This window comes from Bos grunniens, chromosome 7 (genome assembly GCF_055505025.1).
Source record: "Bos grunniens cultivar Pamir isolate PY7600 chromosome 7, Bosgru_T2T1.0, whole genome shotgun sequence".
Classification (NCBI taxonomy): Eukaryota; Metazoa; Chordata; class Mammalia; order Artiodactyla; family Bovidae; genus Bos; species Bos grunniens.
In genome coordinates this window covers 102616935-102642745 of record NC_141171.1, presented here as the reverse complement: position 1 = coordinate 102642745, position 25811 = coordinate 102616935, and the positions used below count along the sequence as shown (strand labels likewise).

Below are 25811 nucleotides of genomic sequence, written 5' to 3'. Positions count from 1 at the left end.
CCCTACACAGGGCTCAAGAAAACAGAATATATTCACCTCCAGCAATAAATTAATGGACATGTGAGCACATAACATGTGGCTTTAAATATAGCACTATATTACCCATCTTCCATAGAGACAGAATGGACTCTGATTCATAGAGCAGGTAACAAACCTAAGGCTCTCAATCATGGCTGAAGGAATTTACGTGCACTGCAGACACTCACTCTCCTCGGAAGGTCATCTCTGCACAGCCTGGGAAATAATCCCTGCCAGCCGATTTGCAAACTGCCTGAGGCATCGCTCCTGAGAGACATAACTCCTCTTCTTTCAAGGCTAGAGGTCAGAGCCATGATCACAGCTCAGTCAAATTTAAAGGAAAAAGTATCTGGGGTCAAAAATATCCTAAGGAAAAATAGAAGACTAAAACTGACAAACTATATTGTGCTCCTCTGAGCTTTAGTATGATGATGGAAAAAAATCTGTTGCAGAATATTAAGTTTAGATTTTTTTTTATCTGACAGCTTCAAAGTAAGTAAAACTGAATACAGAATCTGACGAATGTCATGCTGCAATCAGTTTCGAGGACATTTTTAAATGCTACATACCCATTTAAATCCTCATCAGCCTAGACATTCCAAAAAAGTAAAATAAAATCAAGTGTAAGAGACTTAAACATGAAATGTGAGCAGCAGCTCAGTGATTAAATTACTGCATCAATTAACTTGAGTACACAGATAGAAGGCTGCTCTTTCAAGCAATGTTAATTGTGCCTCTGATCAGACAAGACTCCTCCTCACATCATGCTTGTCGCTTCATAAAACACAATGTACACAGCGAAAAGGCAGAGACAATTTGTAAATAAGAACAAACTGCTCCTTGAAAATTCTCTATAAAATACATAAATTGATGTTTGTGTTAAAAAAAAAAAAGTAGTCATTTCCATACACTTCTAAAAAAAACAGTCATTTCCATACACTTTTAACAGTGAAAAACTCTGAAAACTGTTTTTGAAAATCATAAGACAGATGAAATTACCATTAAACTCAACAAGAGTCACTTGGTACCCATAAAAATCATAAATGAGCACATTTAAAGACTAAAGGCATTTCTGGATGTACACATCGCAAAAGGGTAAAGTGCTTCATTTTGGTCATCTCTGCCAACTGCTATTACATGCTGTCATTCTCAGTAAGAGGAAATGCATTTGAAGAAGCGGAGTGAGTGCAACAGGCCTTAAATCAGGCAAGCTGGGGACCGCAGACAGAGCGCTGTCCGCACTCTGCCGACCGGGGCCCTTGAATATCAGGATTTTATGGGGTGCTTTTCTGATATATCTGACTCTTAGTGGACTCTAGTAACTCCTTGGAATCTGGACTACTAACCTACTCAATATCTATTAATTTTGCTCCCGCTCTTTTTTAAGGTTCCAGCTTCTATCCAGGCAAAGAGAAAAGGAAGAATCCAATTTGTACTTTGATTTTTCCTGGCCCTTCAAAACTGAGGTCAGAGGTCACTTCCTCATTGTTTTCTGTATTACTCAGAACAGACTTGTTAAGGCATGCTACCGATTAAGGCTGCTGAAGCTGCAGGGGTTCACACCTTTTATTTACATATGCAAAGTCCACTGCAAGTCTGGTGGCTCTCCAAAGCAGCGCCCTCCCTAGGCTAAAGGCCAGTCCTATCTCCTTAACATGCCACACCCAGATTACCACAGTAGGGTAAAAAGGATCTGGAAGACAACGTATGTCTCATAGCTACTTTGTCCCAAGAGAGCACCACTTCTGTCCAAAATGCATTAGCTGTAACTAACCAGAAGTCGTACTGAGCTTGAAGGAAAGTGGGTCATATCCTCTTTCCAGAAGATCTGGAAGAAGAGAAGAATGAGACATGGGTAAGAACTTTGGGTGTCCACTGTACCCCTTCTAACCATGCACTGTACATGTAGACTGGATACCCAACATGGTCTCTGCTTTGTCTTCACTCTGTCATATAATGGAAAATGTAATAGGTTTATCATCTGCTTTACCTCATCAGGCAATGAACTCCCTGAAGGGAACAACCATATAATGTCTTCCTGGTAAATTCCATAAACACACAAACATAACCACAGAAAGCCAAGTGCATGCCATTTGAGAAGTTCTAATTTGGAGAAGACTCTTGAGTCCCTTGGACAGCAAGGAGATCCAACCAGTCAATCCTAAAGGAAATCAGTCTTGAATATTCATTGTGTAGGTAGGTAGAATAGGAAAAAGGGGTCCAGAATGGCTGTGGCTAAAAGACAAGGGGAAAGCCCCCAAAAATAGAACAGAGGAAGGTCCAAGGACCAGACTGAGGACCTCAGTTGGAACAAAGAGCACTCCTGGCTAGCCCCATGTACACAGGGCAGGCCCAGGGGGAGGAGAAAACACATACCAAAAGAGGAGCCAAAGGGCCAGGGGTCTCTCTGGCTCCCTCTCTTCTCTTCACATCTTTTGGGTCGGCATGCCCTCACACCTCGAGGATGTATTTCCTTTATTTTCTGAATAAAGCAGAGCTATAACACTGATCTGTCCAAAAGCTGTGACATGGTCTGTCCGAAGACTGTAATGCTGGTCTGTCACTTCAAATTTTTGTTGTGACAAGACAGAACTGAGGAAATTACACTCTCCCCCAACAACTGGAAGGACTGATGCTGAAGCAGAAACTCCAATATTTGGCCAACTGATGGGAAGAACTGACGCACTGGAAAAGACAGACCCTGATGCTGAGAAAGACTGAAGGAGGGGAAGGAGGGAGGAGAAGGGGACAACAGAGGATGAGATGGTTTAATGGCATCACCAACTCGATGGACATGAGTTTAAGTAAACTTCAGGAGTTGGTGATGGACAGGGAGGCCTGGCATGTTGCCGTCCATGGGGTCGCAAAGAGTCAGACACAACTGAGTGACTGAATTTCCAAGGTATGGTAGCAACATCAAAAACACATTTGACTTAATATGAAAGCAACCATTTATTTAACATCAAAAAATATTAACTGAATGTCTCCTATATGCCAATTGAAACTTCAGGTCCTGTGAAAAGAGAAATAAATGAGATAAGTGAGGATCTTCTCATGTAGTAGTTTACATTCTAATAAGGATATACAATAAATAAAAATAGAAACAAGAAATATCAAAAACAAGAATGCCAGAAACAAGAAAATATTTTATCATTAGGAGAGCTACTATAAACAAGGTCATTAGGAAAGTCCTCTACAAAGGTGACCTTTGAACAACCCATGAATAGCAAAAGTGATGTGAAGTGAAGTGAAGTCGCTCAGTCATGTCCGACTCCTTGAAACCCCATGGACTGTAGACTACCATGCCTCTCCGTCCATGGGATTTTCCATGCAAGAGTACTGGAGTGGGTTGCCATTTCCTTCTCTGAATAGCAAATGCTGCTGCTGCTAAGTTGCTTCAGTCATGTCCGACTCTGTGCGAACCTGTAGATGGCAGCCCACCAGGCTCCCCCATCCCTGGGATTCTCCAGGCAAGAATACTGGAGTGGGTTGCCATTTCCTCCTCCAATGCATGAAAGTGGAAAGTGAAAGTGAAGTCGCTCAGTCGTGTTCGACTCTTAGCGACCCCATGGACTGCAGCCTACCAGGCTCCTCCGTCCATGGGATTTTCCAGGCAAGAGTACTGGAGTGGAGTGCCACTGCCTTCTCTGGAATAGCAAAAGAGGAGGCTACAATTAGAAAATCTATGAGAGGAATAATTTTAAAAGAGGGAACAGCTAGCCCAAAGTCCAGAGTGAACTTGCTGTATTCAAGAATGCAGAATATGTATACGAAGTATGCTCAATCCCTATCCGTAATTAGATGTGACATTATTTTATATTAAAGACCTTATCAAGAGTTCAAAATATCTTCACTTTTACTGAATTCACCTCTAAATCATAAGGGCTTCCCTTGTGGCTCAGACGGTAAAGCGTCTGCCTACAGTGCGGGAGACCTGGGTTCGAGCCCTGGGTCAGGAAGATCCTCTGGAAAAGGAAATGGCAACCCACTCCAGTACTCTTTCCTGGAAAATCCCATGGATGGAGGAGTCCCGTAGGCTACAGTCCATGGGGTCACAAGAGTCAGACACGACTGAGCGACTTTGCTTCACTTCACTTCTAAATCAAATAGAGTTAAAGCACAATTCCCAGCATAGCTCATCACTATCAACTACCAACTTTTACTAAGTGCCCTTACATGTGAAAGAAAAGTGGCTATCACTGTAGAAATTTCTTAAAAAATCAGATTTCACTTAAAAAATTACAGTTTATTACAGAAAAAGGCAAATATAATGAAGTACTAATACAAAATTATAAAAGCAATGTGTAGCAAGAATGAGACATATTTCCAGGCAATATAAGATTAATCACCAAGTAAGATTATCTACATAAACATCTATCTATATGTTGTTCATAAGTTTCTATCTAGATGAAAGAAAATTGGACAGATTTTCACTAAATCTGCAGGAATCAGTTGACGTATTTCTGTCTTAAGAAACAGTCTATGTATGACACACAACATTCACTTGCGCGGTACCAAAAAAAAGTTGAGAGGAACTTTCCAGAGCAGCGAAAACTGGTTGTTGCACCCAGAAGTGCAACAAAGGGTCCATGAGGTCTTAGAGGTCTGGTAATAGTGAGGGATGAACAATTTTGGCAAGTAATACAATGGATGAACAGAGAGAAAAGTGTGATTTTAAATTTGAACACCAAATTATGTGACTCAAAGGCAATCAATCCAAATTTCATGCATGAATATGCAATAACACTGACCCTAACATACACAACAAAAAATAATGTGAGCCAGAATGAGTGATAATAGTGATTTATTTATTAAATGATGGTTTATGATCCTCTCAAGTTATGCAAAGAAAGCTAACCACTATATGATTGAGGTTAAGAATTCAAAAAAGGAAAAAATCCTTGTCTTAGTTTAGTTTTTCCCAGAAGTAAATTCTGAGTCAAAGATTCACCAATTCATGAAACTGGTTATAAAGGAGGAAACAATTGTAAGAGAGGGAGAAAGTGAGACAGGGAAGGGAAAGCAGGGCAATAAAGAATTGGTTATTAATCAAGTGTCCACTATTGATAAAAAGAACCTAATCCTACTGGAGGAATCTGGTAGCAAGTCTAGACCAGTGTAACCAGGGTAGTGAAAGAGTAAGAAAGGCTGAGAAATTTATACACTCACTCATGTCACTAATTAGCTAAGGCTGTTCCCAGGCAATATTAATTAACTGGAATTGCTGATCTACTGGGTAGGAAGACAAAGTGGTGACAACAAAAAAGCTCTCAGGCCAAAAAAAAAATACAATTGCTGGCAACTAGAAGAAGGGCTAGCAAATGCTGAAGTGGCAAGGAGAAGGGAATGTTGATGGTGAACTGATAAAAATATGGTCAAGAATGATCTGAAAAAACCAAGAGAAGAGGAACTTGAGCCAGGTTTGAGAAATGGGTTGGATTTAGTTAAGGGAAAACATTTAAGTTAGGAAAAGTGGCATGAACAAAAATACTGAGGTAAGAAAGAGTAAGAGGTATTAAGGTCAGTTATAAGTCAGTTTGGCAGGATCAGAGACAGTTTATACAGAATATTCTAGGGAAAATACAGCTAAATATACACACTGGGTCCATGTTAAGGAAGGTATCTAATGCTAGGCTAAAGAATTTCAACTTTTTATCTGAGGTATCGAGGAACCTTTAAGTTTCTAAATGAGAAAGAAATAAAATGAAAACATTATGGCATTAAAACCTGTGTTGGCACCATTATTGCCCCTGGAATATAAATGCCTATTGGATAGGATCTATAAACTTCCCTAAAAAAGCATTACATGCAGAGAAGTATTCAGTACCACATTAGCAACAAGCACCCCAAGCACAAAGACTGTGGTATCTAAATACCATTTTTTACTAAAAGGAACCAATGCACCTAGGAGAAAGGGCTGATTCCAGGTCTGCACAGAGTATCTACAAGAAGAGTCTAAAACATTTTGCTTTGCCAGAAAGAAAGTAAACTATCAAGCACTATAGTTGCCTGGTCAAAAGAACTCAGAACCCACTCAGTTCCCACTGGCCAAATAAGAAAGAATTTGAGCATAAAAATAATAAACATTTTAGAAATATATGAAAAATGTTAACAACCATGAGTTTATGTGGTGGTGGTTTAGCTGCTAACTCATGTCTGACTCTTGTAATACTATAAACTGTAGCCCACCTGGCTCTGTCCATGGGATTCTCAAGAAAGAATACTGGAGTGGGTTGTCATTTCTTTCTCGATCATGAGTTCATAAATAAACTTAAAAACTAGAAGGTGACAAGGGAATTACCACATTCTGAAAACTAGGAAATACAGGAGAAAATCACCATTTACCTTACTCTTCCTATAAAAACTGTACAAATATTTAATGATGTAAAGTTTATTATTATAAAAGAATTTCTGTTAGTAAATGAAGACTTAATGATCAAATAAGAATATTACCATTTTGTAACTCAACAAATGTCTGTCTAGTCAAGGCTATGGTTTTTCCAGTAGTCATGTATAGATGTGAGAGTTGGACTGTAAAGAAAGCTGAGCGCCAAAGAATTGATGCTTTTGAACTGTGGTGTTGGAGAAGACTCTTGAGAGTCCCTTGGACTGTAAGGAGATCCAACCAGTCCATCCTAAAGGAGATCAGTCTTGGGTGTTCATTGGAAGGACTGATGTTGAAGCTGAAACTCCAATACTTTGGCCACCTGATGCAAAGAGTTGACTCATTTGAAAAGACCCTGATGCTGGGAAAGATTGAGGGAAGGAGGAGAAGGGGACAACAGAGGATGAGATGGTTGGATGGCATCACTGACTCAATGGACATGAGTTTGGGTGAATTCCGGGAGTTTGTGATGGACAGGGAGGCCTGGCATGCTGCAGTTCATGGGGTCTCAAGGAGTCAGACACGACTGAGTGACTGAACTGAACTGAACTGAAAGAAATGAACAGATGCTTTCAGACTGTGATGCTGGAAAAGACTCTTGAGAGTCCTTAGACAGCAAGGAGATCAAACCTAATCAATCCTAAAGGAAATCAACCCTGAATATTCATTGGAAGGACTGATGCTAAAGCTCCAAAATTTTGGCCATCTGCTGCAAAGAGCCGACTCATTAGAAAAGACCCTGATCCTGGGAAAGATTGAGGGCAAGAGGAGAAGGAATGATAGAGGATGAGATGGTTGGATGGCATGAGTGACTCAAAGGAGGTAAGTCTCAGCAAACTCCAGGAGACAGTGAAAAATAGGGAAGCCTGGTGTGCTACAGTTCATGGGGTCACAAAGAGTTGGACACAATTTAGTGACTGAACAACAACAATGAAATAATGGACATAGACAGCAATCACCAGTGGTTGCTAAAACTATTAGCTGAAGAGGTGACAAGAAAATTTATGTTGTTTATCGTAAACTTCATCAGGTTGACAACATCTGAACCCAGAAACCAAATCATAACATGACAGAAAGATAACCAGATAGTGAATGCTTCTTAAAGCTATGCAACAGGAGTAAACAATAACACCTATGAAGTCTTTTCCAGAGAAAAAACAAAAATCCTGCAATCTGAATAATCCTGTGGATTTAACTATCAGTTTACAAAAAAAGAGAGAGAGAGAGGACATCATATGTATTCATACAATTTGCAAAATTCAGAATGTGTGAAATTCTACATAATCATTATTTTTTAACAGTCTGCAATGAAAAAATTAAAGGGGAACCTACAGACAGAAAAACATCAAATGTAATGTGGAGACTTTGTTTAGGTCTTGATTTCAGCAAATCAGTTGTAAAATATAGAATAAAATTTAAGACAATTAAATTTGAAATTGAGTGTCTCCTTTATGGTATTCAGTTCAGTTCAGTTGCTCAGTCATGTCTGACTCTTTGTGACCCCATGAATTGCAGCATGCCAGGCCTCCCGGTCCATCACCAACTCCCAGAGTTTACTCAAACTCATGTCCATCGAGTCAGTGATGCCATCCAGCCATCTCATCCTCTGTCGTCCCCTTCTCCTCCTGCCCCCAATCCTTTCCAGCATCAGAGTCTTTTCCAATGAGTCAACTCTTCGCATGAGGTGACCAAAGTACTGGAGTTTCAGCTTTAGCATCAGTCCTTCCAATGAACACCCAGGACTGATCTCCTTTAGGATGGACTGGTTGGATCTCCTTGCAGTGCAAGGGACTCTCAAGAGTCTTCTCCAACACCACAGTTCAAAAGCATCAATTCTTCAGTGCTCAGCTTTCTTCACAGTACAACTCTCACATCCATACATGACCACAGGAAAAACCATAGCCTTGACTAGACGGATCTTTGTTGGCAAAGTAATGTCTCTGCTTTTCAATATGCTATCTAGGTTGGTCATAACTTTCCTTCCAAGGAGTAAGCATCTTTTAATTTCATGGATGCAATCACCATCTGCAGTGATTTTGGAGCCCCCAAAAATAAAGTCTGACACTGTTTCCGCTGTTTCCCCATCTATTCCCATGAAATGATGGGACCAGATGCCATGATCTTAGTTTTCTGAATGTTGAGCTTTAAGCCAACTTTTTCACTTTCCTCTTTCACTTTCATCAAGAGGCTTTTTAGTTCCTCTACAGTACTGTTAACATTTTAGTACTAATCATATTGAGAAGGCAAAGGCACCCCACTCCAGTACTCTGGCCTGGAAAATCCCATGGATGGAGGAGCCTGGTAGGCTGTAGTCCATGGGGTCGCTAAGAGTCGGACACGACTGAGCGACTTCCCTTTCACTTTTCACTTTCATGCATTGGAGAAGGAAATGGCAACCCACTCTGGTGTTCTTGCCTGGAGAATCCCAGGGATGGGGTCGCACAGAGTCAGACAGGACTGAAGCAACTTAGCAGCAGCAGCATATTGCAATAATGTTCTTTTTAAAAGCTTTTTTATAATTTAGATATATTCATAATTCCAGAAAGTGTAACCTTAAATATTTATCAATAAAATAATATGATGTCTGGAATTCATTTTAAAAGAATCCAAAGGACTGGAAGGAAGACTACGTATTCATCACTAGGGGATCTTCCTTACCCAAACATCGAACCCTGGTCTCTTGGCACTGCAGGCAGTCTTTAAGGTCTGAGCCACCAGGGAAGCCCCAAGAATACTGTTGTGGGTAGGTATTCCCTTCTCCATGGGATCTTTCCTACCCAGGGACCAAACCGGCATCTTCCGCAATGCTGGCAGATTCTTCACCATCTGAGCCACCAGGGAAGCCCTTATTTACACTAGTTGATTAATACAGGTGCATTTGTTAACGTACTTAAGATATGTATGAATACAGAGATTGGGTATTCCAAGTGAGTTGACTAAATTTAGTATTTCTGATCTCCTGCCTCATCAATAAAATCATTAAAGACTGAAAACTACTACTCAGAAAAAGAAACATAGAACAAAGTTAGAAGAAAAAAAAAAAGTAGTTATGAAAGTACAATGTGGGTGGGCACGCAAAAACTTCACTGAGAAAAGGAACTTCCAATGCTTACAATCGGGGCAGGAAGCAATAGTCTACCTCGAGACTCCTTATCTGTTACGGAATGCCAAGGGAACAATTTAGTAAAGAAAAAAAAAACACCTAATCTGGGAATTAGAAGGCTAACAATGCGGAGCTTTGTAAATCACAAATCACTTAACCTGAGCAGGTTCTGGAGCATGACAACACAGCAAATTAAATAATAACAGCAACAATAATAATTGTGTTGCATGTACTAGCTGCAGACCTCGCACTTGTCCTAAGGACTTTGCATACTTTATCCTCAATTTCATAGCAACCCAAGGAGGTGGTGTAGGCGACTGACGTAAACTTTTTTAGAGGAGTACTGAATGAGGTAGGCATCAATACATGGGACCATTTCTCAAAAGAGGAGACTGAGGGTCGGAGGCCAACAACTCGTGTAAGGTTCTACACTGGAACGACTCGGTCCAGCCTATATTCCACGTTTGTTTAAACACGAAAGAATGCTTTGAACACTCCAACGCACTGAACTATACATGAAAGAAGCTTGTGGGTGCTGGGTGTGAAATTCTGGAGAACTCAAAACTGTTCCCACAGACCTACAGGTTTTCGTCGCTTTACACACCTCGGTTCCACGGGGGTAAACAAAACAAAACAGCCCTTCACTCACCGCTAGGAAGCCTGTCCTCACCGCTGGACTTCAAGCCCTGGCTTCCCAACGCCTCCACCCGCCAGCCCCCAGCTTTCTCTCATCTTCGGTGTGTGACCTTCGAACTACATCTCCCATAAAGCCGTGCGCGGACACCTGCCCTTCACCGGAAGTTCTCGAGGCTCCATCCGGCGCCGCAGTGTGGGGTTTCCCCGGCTCTTGGACTACAAACCCCGGTGTCCGTTACTGTGGTCACCTGTGGGTTAGTAGCAGCAGCGGCAAGTTGGCGGGCCCAGGGCCCCTTCTGGAGCCGGTAACCAGTTCTCTGTGCTCTTTGCGTCTCCGCGCTGACGGGCCCTGCGCTGCTGGGTGGTGTGGCGCAGCCTCGCGCTACGGCGCGGACGCAGGTGTGGACTTAAGAGCCTGGGCTTCCGGGAGGGGGCTGGGCGCGCAGCCGACCCAGCACAGTCTGAGAGGTGGGGATTCGCTGTGGGTTCATTTCACTATGTTTAAAGAATTCTCACAGTCCTGGCACGGAAACAGACATTCAAGGAACTTGGAGACGCTGGGGAGACCGTGCATGGGGCGGGGAGGGGAGCGTTTGGTAGGTGAGCTGGCCCTCAGGAATGCCCCAGAAATTCGGGTCGGTGACCGCAGTGACAAAGCTGTTTGTGAGGTCTGCCCTGTCTCTTGAGCCATGTGGCCTTGGACCAGTCAGGGGCCCTGGTCCACACACCCATAAAACTGGATGTTGGTTTGGCTCAAGGTGTGAGACCCTTTAAAGTCAAGATTCTTTAAAACCGTCTCTGAGGATTGTCCATATTCTTGGAAAGCAAGAGCAGCATTAGGCTAACTGAATCACCTCATCCTGCCTTCAAACACCCTGTCTTCAGAAGAACCTGAGGAGAAAGGAAAAAGTAAATCGAACAGTAGATCTGGACTTCAGACTTTTGTGTGCTCTTCTGGAATGAGTAATGGTTCTGTTTCTAGATGGCCTTTCTGGCGAGAAAGCGTAAGGGGGGAAAGTATACATTTTCTACTTTTTTCTCCTGAAAATACCTTATGCATAAGCATTGCACTGTGGGTACTGAATGGTACTGTGTTTTTGGAGGCCAATTTTGCAGTCAACCGGGAGTGAGTGGACTATGGAGGAAGTGAGGAAGTGACCATGACTTAAATATTACCTATAGTAAACCAAACTGAAGAACCTGGATGATATGATTTTAAGGAAAGGCAACTTCAAAGGGAAAACCATACATGAGTCTGTATACAGCAGTGCAAAATAAAATCCTGAAAAGTAGCTTCTGTTATTCATAATGTTTTTAATGCGTTTAGAAATCTTAATATGAAGAGAATGGTGAAGTAAATTCTAGGGTAAATCCAAAGAAATGAATTGTTTTCTAATCCAGAAGCCACCCCTCCTAATTTAAGTTATATACAGAATTTCAGTATTTTGTTTCTATTTCTGTGAGTAGTTTTAGCCTATTTATAGGTAGCAGAAAGATAATAAACAGGCAAGGTGAACAGACACAAAATAAGAAAGTTAATCTCCAGCCCATTTTTTTCTTTAAATATTGTCATGCTGCTACTGATAGACAATTGATAAACAAAATTGTAGTCAGAACCTTAAAGACAACTGCTGTCAAAAATTATGGATTATATAACCTTTCTTTATAGCCTCAGTAGGTTATCCTCAGAAGGTAGAAACCTAGTTAGAATCCCAAATATTTTCTTAATAGAATTTCACAGAAAAAAAAAATCATACCATAAAAAAAGTACTTTGAGGAGTTTATAGACAATTGAAAAATGAACCATTTCCCCCAAAATTGTGCCCTACCACAATTCAGTGGTAGTTGTGCCCTACCACATTCAGCCCACAATTAGGAAGCATTTATTAGAGGATATGGAACAATTAGTTTCAATCCCTGGGTCGGGAAGATCCCCTGGAGAAGGGCATGGCAACCCACATCATTATTCTTGCCTGGAGAATCTCATAGACAGAGGAGCCTGGCAGGTGGCAGACCATGGGGCCCAACAGAGTCGGACACGACTCAAGCAATTTGGTGTGCACACATGCACGCACACGTAGAACAGTTCTTTCTTACTGAAGTAACAGGGTGACAAAACAGACAAAGTTAATGATTTTAAAAGCTTCTGTGATTCAAGGACAGACAAAATGACCAATAGAACAGTGTTCAATAATAGATCCAAAAATATATGGTCATCTCATTTATGACAAGTCTAAAACTGCAATATAATGGGACAAAGACAATAAATTTGAGAATGACCCTGACTCAAATGGATTTTATCTATTGGGATAAAAATGTATCGTGACCTTTACCTCACACCATGAGCAAAAATCAATCCTTGATGGACTAATCAATCCCTGTGAAAGGTAAAGCAATAAATTTTTTTCACATGAAACTTAGTTCTTTGAATAGGATCATAATTTCCCTGAGAGGACAGATCTGTTTCTCGTATCATGTAGTCTAAGAGAATACTACTTGTCCTCTGCTAAAACCACCTGCTTTATTTCTATCTACTTTAACTTCCCTCATGCTCTGATCTGTATTGGAGTCCCTCTGGTTTGCCTCCAATACACTTTCCTGTTTGTCATATCTTTTACCTTATCCCCCATCCCACTGATATCACTCCCTTCAACTCTTCCACCAAAGTTCTTTATACATTGTTTTATACATCCTTCATATTGAATTACATTTAAAATTCTCAACTGATAACAGTTTTTGTGTCCTGTGATGACACTTGACAGTTACCTTTTTAAAAGTAAATCGTTTTAGAAACCGTAACTAATGTTCTAATTATATCAACACTCTGATAATGTTCAATCACTGATACAAGAAAGCAATTGTAAATGAGTTTTTTCCTATTTTCCTGTTTTAAGGAAGAAATGTCTTCTGTAAAAAGAAGTCTGAATCAAGAAATAATATCCCAGTTTCACTATTCAGCTGCAGAAGGAGATATTGCCAAGTTAACAGCAATACTCAGTCATTCTCCATCTCTTCTCAATGAAACTTCTGAAAATGGCTGGAGTGCTTTAATGTATGCTGCAAGGAATGGGCACCCAGATGTTGTCCAATTTCTGCTTGAGAAAGGGTAAACATTTTAGGCTGTGCCACCTGGAGAGTGTCTGGTTTAATTTATGGATAATGTATTTTCTTTTTAATTTTTCATATAGCCATATTTATAGTATTGGGTTTGTAAATAACTCATTTAACAGTCTTGTTATATAATAGCATAATTTCTAATTTAAAACTTTTTTATTGGGGAATTAACTTTTCATACTGAATAGCCAAGCAGTTAATCAGTTAATCTAATTTTTTTCTGAAATAAAAAATGTAAACCTGCCCACTATGACTATTGAAAATCCCTTGTAAAAATTGAATATCCCCTTACAGCACATAAAATGTATGCTTTTCATTTTACAAATCTTCCAGAGATTTTAATCATCCACTGTCTCTAACTTTTAATCATTTATGATGGGTTTTTAACCTTTCCATTAATATATTATATTCTAAAAGAAAATGAAATTATGTAATTATTAAATAGAGGGACTATCATGTATATCTAGAAAATTTTATTGTAATAAATACTGAAGAAAATGTTTGCTATTTTATATTTTGCTTCCATCCATAGATGCGACAGATCCATTGTCAACAAATCAAGGCAGACTGCACTGGATATAGCTAAATTTTGGGGTTATAAGCATATAGCTAACTTATTAGCTAATGCTAAAGGTGGGAAGAAGCCTTGGTTCCTAACCAATGAAGTGGAAGAATGTGAAAATTATTTTAGCAAGACACTACTGGACCGGAAAAGTGAAAAAAGAAATAATTCTGACTGGCTGTTAGCAAAAGAAAGCCATCCAGCCACAGTTTATATCCTTTTCTCAGATTTAAATCCCTTGGTTACTCTAGGAGGCAATAAAGAAAGTTTTCAACAGCCAGAAGTCAGGCTTTGTCAGCTGAACTACACAGATATAAAGGATTATTTGGCTCAGCCTGAAAAGATCACCTTGATTTTCCTTGGAGTAGAACTTGAAATGAAAAAAGAGTTTTTTAATTATGCTGGGGAAATCTCAAAAGAAGAAGAAGATGGGTTGGTTGCCTGGTTTGCTTTAGGTATAGATACTGTTGCTGCTGAAGAATTTAAGCAAAGGCATGAAAATTGTTATTTTCTTCATCCACCAATGCCAGCTCTTCTGCAATTGAAAGAAAAAGAAGCTGGTAAGAAGTGAACACTGGTTTACTTGTATTGGTAATAATCTGGTTTTGGGTACTGGATTAGAATTGCATGTATCTGCAATTTCTAGGAAGCACACTTTTTCCAGGAAGCAATGAAATTAGGCTGTCTTCAGTAGAAACTTCCTGACATTCTTACCCTAGAGGACTACTCTTCTGGGTGGTAACAGCAGTTTTAATCAGCCAAGATTAGTTTCCCCAGAATTAACCCTAGTGCATACTGGTTTCATCTGATTATTCAGTGAATGATTACTGAGTGCCTGCTATACATTAAACATGCTGGCAAAGACCTTGACTACTTTGTTTTCTGTTGCTTGTTATACCAGTTCACATGGGGTCATATGTATCATGCTCAGAAATGAGGGATTTTAACCTAAATTCCATTTAAATGTTGTAATCTGGCCTGTGTTTTAAAAAAGAAAATCACTCTAGCTGCTTTGTAGCTCATGAACTGTAGATAGTAAAGTGTGGAAGTCAGGAATCCTGTTATGAGGAGGTTGAAGATTATAGTAGCCCAGGTAAGAGAATGCAATGGTTTGGATTAGTGGAGTAGAGAGAAAGGGAGAGTTCTGAGATATTACGAAGGTAGAACTGATGGGGCTTGAACAGTAGGTTGAGACTTGTAAGTGAGAGAGAGATGATGCTAACATAGACTACAGCCTGAGTTGTTAAGATGATAATAGGAGAGATGGAGGAAAAGTGATACAGTCAAGGTATATTTGGAGAGAAAATCAGCAGTACTTGTTAACGGAGTGGGTGTGGAGTATATAATAATGAAGTGAAAGATTAAGAAGGACTGCTAAGTTTGAAACTTTAATCATTTGGTAGATACTAATAAGCTTTATTGATAAAATAATACAGAGTCATGGGTAGAGCAAGGGAAGCAGAACAGACTTGAAGTAAATAAATGAAGATTTTATCTTTGGGCATGTTAAGTTTTAGAGAAGGGAAACAGAATCTGGAACAAAGGAAAGAACTAGAATATACCTGTATGAGAGTCATCAACACAATGGTGGTGTTTAAATCCCAGGAAACTTTCAGGTTGCATAAAAATTTGAGAGCAAGCAAGAAGGAGAACCTGAGAATCGCCTGAATCCCCCTGAGTTTTAGAGGTCAGATAGGAGAGGAGCCATCAAAGAAGATGTTGACAGTATGGCCACAAGTAAGAACAGGAGAATGTGCTTGTAGAAACCAAGAGAGCAAAGTGTTTCTTGGAGTTACTAGTCAAATATATTGAATGCTGTGGAGAGTTTGAGTAAGATGAAGATGCAGAATATTTTTTTAAGAGTCTTTGGTTTGGTAATATGAAGCTGTTGGTAATTTGACAAGAGGAGTGTCCGTGGAATAGAAGGAGTAGAAGGTATACTACGGTGGACTGAAGAGTTAATGGGAAGTGAGGAAGGGGGTCACTTGTCAGTGTCCACTTTCCCTTAGGTAACCTGACAGGCTCTTCCAGAGACCTCTTAGACACTCATCCCAAAATCGGGAGTGTTATGTTTTATTCTCTACGTCTGTGGAAAAAACACTATGAGTTTAAAATTTCTTCTCTGTATATGTAATTACATATACAGCTTCAAAGAGAGTCACACAGAGTCAAACACGACTGAAGCGACTTAGCAGCAGCAGCAGCATGTAATTACAATATCTTAAAAAACAGTAAGGAAACTGAGGCTCTTTTACTCAGCTGCTGTGTAACCTTATGTAGATCCATAACCTCTGTGTGCCTCAGTTTCTCCTGCCAAAAATGAGGATAATAATGGCATCTACACTATAGTGTTTCTCTAAACATTAAATAAGATGATGTGTGTGAAGATCTTTGCTGGGTGCTTGACACACAGTAAGTACTCAATAAATGTTAGCTTTTCTTATTGTAATGAGAGTGAGATAATGGCGGTACTCTGAGGTAAGTTACAATTACAGAGTAACAGAGCAGGCGGATATTTAATGTTGCCTATGTTCATTGAATGTCACTGTTCCATTTGTTTTAATTTATGGCTTATTCATTTTTCCCAGTTTAAAACGTTGCTATTTATGGTTGTTTTATTTCAAAATCCTTAGACCAAATAATCTGTTTTAGGGGGAGAAGTTTTGTCAGGCATTTGAAATGTAGCATTTCTACTCTTAGTGCCCCAATTCTACTATTTTTGGTCAGGCCATATTATTTTTTGAAGTATCAGGGTAAAGGTTGTAGACAGGGTGTACATAGTCTAAGATTTATTCTATTGGGCATTTTTGTCATAAACAAAGTTAATCACAAGAGTTGTAAACACAATATTTAAAAAAATATTCTATTACTTTCCAGTTATAAACAGAACATGTTCCACAGTGACACACACCAGTACTGTCTTAGGCACCAAGGAAAGTAGAGATGGATTCCTACAGTTTCCTAGTAATATTTCATTTATGGTCCAAATCTAAGTTAGGAACTGTCTTTGTAGTGTATTTTTTGAAAGTCACTATTGTAAAGTCTTCCCTGGACTCCCTGGTGGCTCAGATGGTAAAGAGTCTGCCTATGGTGCGGGAAACCCGAGTGTAGTCCCTGGGTCAGGAAGATGCCCTGGAGAAGGAAATGGCAACCCACTCCAGTATTGTTGCCTGGAAAATCCCATGGACGGAGGAACCTCGTAGGGATGGGATCACCAAGAGTTGGACACAACTGAGTGACTTCACTATTGTAAAGTCAGTATACACTAGAGTCATGTATATCCAAAATTTACAAATCACCTATGGTAAAAGCCTAAACTAATACAGTGTATATGGATGTTAGTACATCCATCTTATATGAGAGTTTTATTTCATTAGTCCAAATTAAAGGTAAATCTAATTTTCATTTGTCATCTGTAGAATTTAAATCTTTTAATTTAAAAGACATGTACAGATAACAAAAGTAGGAAAATAAAACCTTTGATCACACATCTACAATATAGTACATGTCTTTATTATGACTTAAGAATGTTCTTTCCTTATGTATTAATTTGTTTACCATTTGTCATTGAATTAAAGCTTCTTTTGCTCCCGTCATAGGGGTTGTAGCTCAAGCAAGATCTGTTCTCGCTTGGCACAGTCGGTATAAGTTCTGCCCAACCTGTGGAAATGCAACTAAAATTGAAGAAGGTGGCTATAAAAGAGTATGCTTAAAAGAAGACTGTCCTAGTCTCCATGGTGTTCACAATACATCATACCCAAGAGTTGGTAAGCCTTTTCTTTTACAGTGAAATCTCGGCCATCTGGAAACCCCAGGGAATAAGACATTCTGGAAAGACAAGATTTTGAGTTGCTAAGGAGCTTTACCTTTTTATTAAAAACATGTTTAACCATTAAGACCGTAAGTATTAAAGTATTACCTAATTTGATGACTTTTAAGTAAAGTTCATTGTACATAACTGACCATTTCTTAACCTTGGGTTAATTAGCATGAATTTGATGCATTGAGGTACAGGATTTCAAAAGCCCACCATCTGCGTCCATTTAGTGAAGAGAGGGAGAAAAAAAAAAATACACCCTAACAGTCCAGTACCTTCTTGCGGCATCACCAAAACAGCCTGGAGCTAGCTTCTCCATACTGCTGGTGTCTGCTTCTACCTTCTGTCTCCCAATCACTGCTTTGAATTGGCTGTGGACTTGGAAATCTGATAAACCAGCCCGTTAAAACTGCGCAAAAAGGGACAGACCCAGCCACACCTGAGGATGTCTGGGAGTAAAGCGCATGGCCTAGTGACAGGTGTTTGCTGCTTAGAGCATTTCACATTTGATTACTGATCCTCAGTCATAATCTAGTGAGGCGAACTCACTGAATTAGTGACTTCTTGAATCGTTCCAGAAGTCACTAATGCAGAGAATATTATTTAAATAAATTAATTTTTTTTAATGGCTTAAACTTAACCATCAAGCCATATTAGCTTTTAAAAACACTTTGTTAAGGACGAGAAAGGGGCGACAGAATGAGATGGTTGGATAGCATCACCAACTCAGTGGACATGAGTTTGAACAAACTCTGAGAGATAGCGAAGGACAGGGAAGCCTGGCATGCTGCAGTCCATGGGGTCACAAAGAGTCAGACGCAACTTAGTGACTGAACAACAAACAACAACAAGGATTGGGATGGAAGGAAATATTTACTATGGTAAAATTTGAATTTTATCCATGCTATATATTAGTTATTTAAAGTTCTTTCTAATTAAAAAAAAAAGCCTCACATACTATAAGTATACAATACTTACAATAAATCAACATTTATTGTATACTTACAGTATGTGAGGCTTATTTTTTTAATGTTTATTTTTTATTTTTATCTTATGCTTATTTTTTATGCTATTAAGATGAGAAAGAAGACAAAAATGGCCTTTCTTTAGCTTACTGACAGTATTCTATGCAATTTCCCTGAAACACTGTCTTTAGGCAGATAGAAACAACCTCTTGTAACTAGAAAAGAGTCTTGTTCTTACAGGAGGTACACATTTGTATTATCCTATTAGTGACTGTACACAATGAGTCTAAATTGTTTTTTCCTGTCATTCATACATCTGATTTTTTTAAACAGATCCAGTGGTAATCATGCAAGTTATTCATCCCGATGGGACCAAATGTCTTTTAGGCAGGCAGAAGAGATTTCCTCCGGGCATGTTTACTTGCCTCGCTGGATTTATTGAACCTGGTGCGCCTTTTCTTTATAATTTTTATAGTAATTTCCATTTAACATATGATTTCTAAATAAAAGTTTTGGACAGCATTTGAAAGTAATTTCTGATGACCTATCATGTTATAAAACTGGGGTATTTTAAAATATTTTCTGTGTTTTAAATAATATAATTTTTGTTGTTACTAGTGGAATAATTTCATCTGTTTTAAAAATTCTTTGCTTTTTCATATATTGCTCTTACCCAAGGCATCACTTCCTTCTGTACTAGACTCAGTTGTCACCTTTTCAGAGAGACTTTCCCAGATGGAACCAAGTAAATTAGTTAACCCCATATCCTGCATTCACAGTCCCTGTTATCCAGTCTGACTTTTCCCTAGAGCACTCATCAGCACCTAACAGGGTATATATGTAAGTATGTATTTACTTATCTACCTTTCTTTTTATTTATTTATTATTTGCTAGTACCAGAAAGTAAGTTCCATAAAGGCAAGGACTTTGTTTTATTTATCGCTCTATCCCAAACCCTTAGTGCATATGCCTCCTATGTTGTAGAAGTTCAATAAATATTCAATAAGTATTTGTGGAATAAATGAATATATCTAATTAGCACATGTTTAATCTCAATTTCCAGTATCAATCTACACTGATAGATAATAATAGTACTAAACATATGAACTTTTCCAAAGGCTTTCTGTATATTAAATCATATTGTCCTCATACAAATTTACATAGTAGTTACTATTTCACCATAGCAGCTGAATAACTTGCCCAAGAACAAACAGCTAGTGAGTGAGAGGACAGGCATCCGGACCTGGGCAGTTTGACTCTAGGTCCCTGCTCCTAATTACTATGTTTGCTCTAGTAGCTCTAGGTCATTTTTTTAACTGCTATGTAGCCTCCCACTTATGAATATTCCACAATTCATTTATCCATTCTGCTATAAGCCTTTACCTTTACCAGCAACACTGCAGTGAATCCTTGTGTACATTTGGCCTTCGTAGGGTGTATATCCCAGAGCACGGCTGCTAGCTCATAGACCATGAGCATCTTAATCATTTCCACATATTGCCAAGTTATTTTCTGAAATATCCCTGCCAATTTACACTGCCTCTGGAAGTACATGAAATGTCTGTTATTCCTCATCTTTACAGAGTTAGGAATATCAGGACCATATTTGCTATTCTGATGGATATGAAGTGGTATGTCATTGTAGTTTTAACTTTTATTTCCCTGCTGATGAAGCATCTTTTTCAGATGTGTGTTAGGCATGCAGTTTCTTTCCCCTTGAATTTTATATTTTATATTCTTTGTCTGTTTTTGTTTTGGTTGTTTAATCTTTTTTTCTTATTGATTTTAGAGGTCTTTTAATATTCACTGTGCTAATATTTATTTAGGTTTGGTCTTGTAGATATGCTAGTGTAAAAGTTATCTTTTCAATATTTTTTATAAACATACATTAATTTTATATAGGAAATTTACCAATCTATTTGAAATAGAAAGCTATATTTAAATAACAGAATATTTCTAAACTTTCAGATAACCTTAACTTAAAATTATTCCATTTAGTCTAATTCTCAATTTCAATAAATCAGAAATATAAATTCATTTATGGGCATCACTTTATTTTATCATAGCTGGGTCAGTAATTATCTACAGAATAATTATTTGGAAAGAGAAAATGAGTTTCATTTTATGCTGTTTTTAAACTTTTAGTGTTATTTGATTTTGAACTCTTTGGAAAGTGTTATCTGTAATAGTTGTTTGACAACATAAGAAAAATGTTTCAAGATTTTAGTGAGGAAAAGGTTAACCACATAAACAAGATAATACATAAAATGTTTGCATAGTGTTTAGCCAATAGTAAATAGGTACTGGATATTTGTAGATGTTAAAATTTTTTAAATGTAACAAATTTAAGCCTTTAAGAAATGAAAAGTTTCCTGGCATTTTGATTCTGTATGTTATATTTAAATTTTTTTTTTTTAATTCTGTATGTATATTTAAAAAAATAATGTTTCTTTAATTCCAATCTACTTTTAGGCTTCTGCTTTCTGATTCTATGAACTGGGTTTCTGTCCAAAGTGATTTTCAAAGGTTTGAACCATTTGGAGGACAAAATGTCCAAGGCATGTTCATCAGCTACTTGTTCTTTTGCCCCATTTGATTAGGGGAGACAATAGAAGACGCTGTTCGGAGAGAAGTAGAAGAGGAAAGTGGAGTCAAAGTTGGCCATGTTCAGTATGTCTCTTGTCAACCGTGGCCAATGCCCTCTTCCTTAATGATTGGTTGCTTAGCTGTGGCAGTGTCTACAGAAATTAAAGTTGACAAGAATGAAATAGAGGATGCCCGCTGGTTCACTAGAGAACAGGTAAAGTTCAATTTAATTTCCTTCTCCTATTGATTGTTCTCTGACTGTATTGGTTTGGGCATGTAGCAAGGATACATGTTTTCAACCAGTTGAATGAATGGCTATGGCCCCTCATCATTCACGGATTACCACGTAATTGATGTGTCCTATGTTACTCCTGCTGTGACATACTTCTAGTGATGATGAGTCTGTGCCATTTTCTTATTTCAGATGCTGTTCCCTGAGATTAATGATCTTTCAGTGGCCTTAAAATGGGTGGTCATTATTTCAGATGAGAAGCAGGAATATTACTATTAGACATAGTTTATAGTATTGAAACAAGTAACTCAAAAAAAATCAGTAAAACTGCATAAAAGTTTAGAAAAATTCTTGATCATTTTAAATGCACTTGATAAGACTGACAAAACTGTTTAACAAAGATGCACTCAGAACTTTTTAAAACGCAGCCTTAAGTAGTACAGTGAAAGATAAATTACTTGTCTCTGTCTTATATAACTCAGTGTCTTTGTATAAAAGACAGAGGGGTACACTACAGTAGTGATAACCTGAAACCCTTTGTCACTTTGCCTTCACAGAATTAATTGTATTTTATGCTCAACCTCAAAAAGTAGAAATTAGATTTTTTTCAGAATTTGATAAAAGGAAATTTTTTCTAAACGTTCATTTTCACTTTGAAAATATATGTGTAGCAAATACTTTGTTCTTTTATCACCTTATTTTCATCAGGAAAAATACCTTTCTGAAATATTTTTAAAATTGAATCACTAACTCAATGAAGCAACTAAAAATACTGTACTGAATTTTGCATGTTGAAAATGGATGTTATTACTTTCTCCTTTTGTTATTCACTGTGAAAGTTACTACATTTTAGTTAAATTGTTTTAAGAATAGAGATAGTATTTAAGTGTGATAGTTTTGAAATCCTAATGCATTTTACTGTGGTGTATTTTAGGTTGTGGATGTTCTGACCAAAGGCAAGCAGCAGGCATTCTTTGTTCCACCGAGCCGAGCTATTGCACATCAGCTAATCAAACACTGGATTGGAATGAACCCCAATCTCTAAATCAAATAACTAAACTTTGACTATGTCTAATTGATTTCTAATCCTACTTATTCCTCAAGTGAGATTAGAAATGTTTAATGCTCTTTAGAATGTCAGCTTTTGTCAAATCTGAGTCAGCATTCTCTGAACTTTTTTGAGGGGGTTCTGCTCAAGAGTTTTATCTCACAAAACTGTATCTCTAATAAGAGAAATCATGTTGTAAAGAAGTAGATTCTAAAATGTAAATAAACCTAAATTTCATTGCCTCTTATAAGCATTCACCATTCACTAAAGTCCTTTTATGAAAAATGAGACAAAATATTTTTAATGAATTTTAAGCTTAATTTTTAATGTTTTCATTATTATGAAGGTCCTTTTGGTTGTCATTGGCTGAGTTTTGCTCATTTTACCACTTTACGTGATCCACTTTTTTCTCCTGGTTCTATTGTTCTGTCAGTGACACTGTTATAGTGTTGCTACTAATCTGTTTTGATCAGTGTTAAGAATTTCTTATTTTAACAACTCTATTAGTGATCAGTATACCACACCTTCAGGGAAGGAGAATTTAAGTGAGAGAATGTCATTGTGTCTGGGATCCCCTCTTAAACATAAAATTAATTAATATATCTATTTGTTAACTATACTCAAAGTTGTTTTTTAAGACAAATTAAAAATCTCTTCTTTTTTCCCTAAAATTAAACATATTTGAAAGGAATTCTCTCCAAAGTCAGATATTAAATAAAATCTCAGATAGATTTACTTATTAAATAAAATGGCTTATGGCATTTTGTGATAAGGGAATGTATCTTCACTAGGAGAAAATTGTATAATAATTACTAATAATGTTTATTAAACTCAAATACAGCATCTTGATTTTAGCCTTATTTCAACATTCTAAGAAGCATTTATACAATAACTATATTTTAGAATGGAATCAGTACGATTTTAGAGAAAGCAAATTGTAGTAGTTCACAATTTTGTAACATAGAACTGTTATATTTCACAAGGTTATTTTGAAATTGTTTTAAAAGTTCTTTTATAAATGTATAAATTTATATAATTTTGCTCTTTACTATTCTATGGTAGAACAGGAAGAGAACTTAAAAACAATATATGTATGTAGTTCACTGCCCTTTTTTTTATAGATAAGGAAATCCTAAAAGGTGAACTTAATTAATTTATCCATTAAAGGTGAATTGATTGATTAATTGGTGACAGTTACACAATTACTAGTTATAATTGTTAATACAATTAATTATAATTACAATTAAGTAACTTAATTATTGATACAACAGTCTGTACTGCACAGTTCAGGATTCTCACTCTAATAGGAAGTAAAAACTATTACTGAAAGTAAATAAGTAATAAAATAAAGGATGATAAGACTAAATTTAATTTACCAAATACTGTTAATTAAAATTTTAGGCACTAAAGTTCATTTAAAGAAGTTAACTTTTCTAAACAAAACTTTATTTTACTAATGAACAATGATTTTCTTAGTAATTGATGAAGATATTGATATTAGGACTTTAGAGAAAATTCAAACTATATAAGACATTTAGATACACAATAAGATTTGAATTATGTAAGTATATAGAAAATGATGTGCCTTGATTATTACGAAATATAATGACTCCAAGTTCCACTTTATCCCAAATGTACTTTTTATACTTATAGATTCTAAGATTACATCATAAAATTCTAGATTTTCATAATATTAGGATAGCCAAGTAAAATATAAAGTATCAATAAAATTTATAAGTTTAGTTTTTTATATTTAATCCTATACCCAGGGAGAATCAATATCTAAGTAAATTATTGTTTTAATAATTATTCTTAAATTGCTAACCTCTGAGAGGTGGATAGTTCCACATAAATAGAAGGACTAACAAGAAATATTAGAGATTCAAGTACCGTGATTGTGTCCTAATGAAAAGGAAGGTAACAATACATTAAAATATTTGTTTATTTTCTGTTTCATGTGTCATGTGTGGTTTTTTAAAATATGTTTTGATAAATGTTTTCTGAAAAATGGAAAAAGCCAAATTTTAGTCATCTTCCTCTGTTTAAAATTAGAAGTGTGTAAACAAAAAATACAAACGCCTTTTACAAAGTTGCCATATTTGGAAGGCTTAATTTTTTATAATTTAAATGTATTTAATCTTTTTAATCTTTACAAGTTGGGGTCACATATATTTGTATACATATATATTATGTTTTATATATATATACACACAGAAACTTAACATATACACATGTACACATACAGTTAAATTTTATCTTCTGATTTAAAGTTACATATCTAGTCTAATGTCTATTTTTATTACTTGTCTAACATTACCAGTCTCTGCATTTTAATTTTTCATTTGGCTGGAAAAATGATTAACTTTTTCAAATATAAGGTTAGGGACATCGATTAAGATAGAAGAGAATGAAGCAACAGAGGGTGAGACCATTAGATAGAAGGAGAAAGTATAAGTTTTAATAAGCCAATAAATTCAATTAAAATCTTATAAACAACAGTAGACAGATAGTCCTAGAACTGTGTTGCTAATGCATATATAGCAAAATACTAGGTGAGACTGTACTATAAAACAAATCTATTAATTATTCACAATAAAATTCCCACAACGCAAATTTAATTAGGGATGAGAACCAGTTACTAGGTTCTGAATGTGTATGTGTGAACACATGTCGGTGTATTTGTGCAGGCTCACGCTCGCAAGAGGATGAGATGGTTGGATGGCATCACCGACTCAATGGACATGAGTTTAAGTAAACTCCAGGAGTTGGTGATGGACAGGGAGGCCTGGCGTGCTACAGTCCATGGGGTCGCGAAGAGTCAGACATGACTGAGTGATTGAACTGAACTGAACTGATGCTTCCAAGCTGGGGGTGATGAGTAAAATTTATGTGCTGGGCTTAAAACAGCCAGTTTTCTCTTAGCAGAACAAGTATCTAGGACAAAGTAATCCAAAGTGCAAAATTAGGAGTGTCTGTCTACAGATGTGAAAGATCTGGGTCTTGAGGCAAACCAGAAGTACTTGCAAAGCAGTTGGAAAGGGAGGGCTGAAGAGTCTGACATCAGTGCAGATGAGAGGGGTGCTCAGTAAGGGGGCCAAGCGCTTGGGAGCTTTGACACCCCAGGGGCGAAGAGAGGCCCAGAGGCACCGTGTGCTTTGAGGAGACCAGAAAAATAATGTTGCTAAGAGCCTGCATCTTTAAAGACAATCTCTTCAATCAGGAGAGAACTGTTAAGAAGTCACTTGTAAAAATAAACAGTACTGAAAAGGATTTTTTTTTTTTTCCTACACTACACCTTGTCCTTTTTCTTCCCTGGACACTTGGGTAGAATTCAAAACAGCTTCT

General features: G+C 37.3%; 1 protein-coding gene and 1 long non-coding RNA gene across 8 annotated transcripts in view; one reads left to right on the top strand and one right to left on the bottom strand.

Annotated features, from left to right (window-relative positions):
- Window positions 1-10446, bottom strand: part of LOC147370060 (uncharacterized) — a 129533-nt gene extending 119087 nt beyond the window's left edge. The window contains exon 1 of the long non-coding RNA XR_015168367.1: window positions 10156-10446. This is a non-coding gene — a long non-coding RNA (uncharacterized LOC147370060). The remainder of the gene's footprint in view (window positions 1-10155) is intronic.
- NUDT12 (nudix hydrolase 12) lies at window positions 10325-24417 on the top strand. Of its 7 annotated transcripts, none has more exons than XR_015168366.1 (8): window positions 10325-10541; window positions 13037-13248; window positions 13789-14378; window positions 17418-17585; window positions 18934-19047; window positions 19301-19440; window positions 21201-21400; window positions 22353-24417. XR_015168366.1 is itself a non-coding variant. In XM_086413331.1 (8 exons), the coding sequence occupies exons 2-7, from the start codon at window positions 13043-13045 to the stop codon at window positions 21349-21351; spliced, it is 1290 nt and encodes a 429-aa protein (XP_086269457.1). In that variant the 5' UTR covers window positions 10325-10541; window positions 13037-13042; the 3' UTR covers window positions 21352-21400; window positions 22353-24417. The 7 variants fall into 7 exon arrangements, 6 of the variants coding, with proteins under 6 accessions (XP_086269457.1, XP_086269456.1, XP_086269454.1 ...); XM_086413331.1 differs by having other exon boundaries at window positions 19380-19440; XM_086413330.1 differs by lacking the exon at window positions 19301-19440 and having other exon boundaries at window positions 10325-10447; window positions 13041-13248.
- Window positions 24418-25811: the final 1394 nt, after the last annotated feature.

Coding starts and splice junctions, on each gene's coding strand:
- NUDT12 (XM_086413330.1), top strand. CDS start 13,043: ATGTCTTCTGTAAAAAGAAGTCTGAATCAAGAAATAATATCCCAGTTT. Junction 14,379..17,417: donor ATTGAAAGAAAAAGAAGCTG/GTAAGAAGTGAA, acceptor CTCCCGTCATAG/GGGTTGTAGCTCAAGCAAGA. Junction 17,586..18,933: donor TACATCATACCCAAGAGTTG/GTAAGCCTTTTC, acceptor TTTTTTAAACAG/ATCCAGTGGTAATCATGCAA.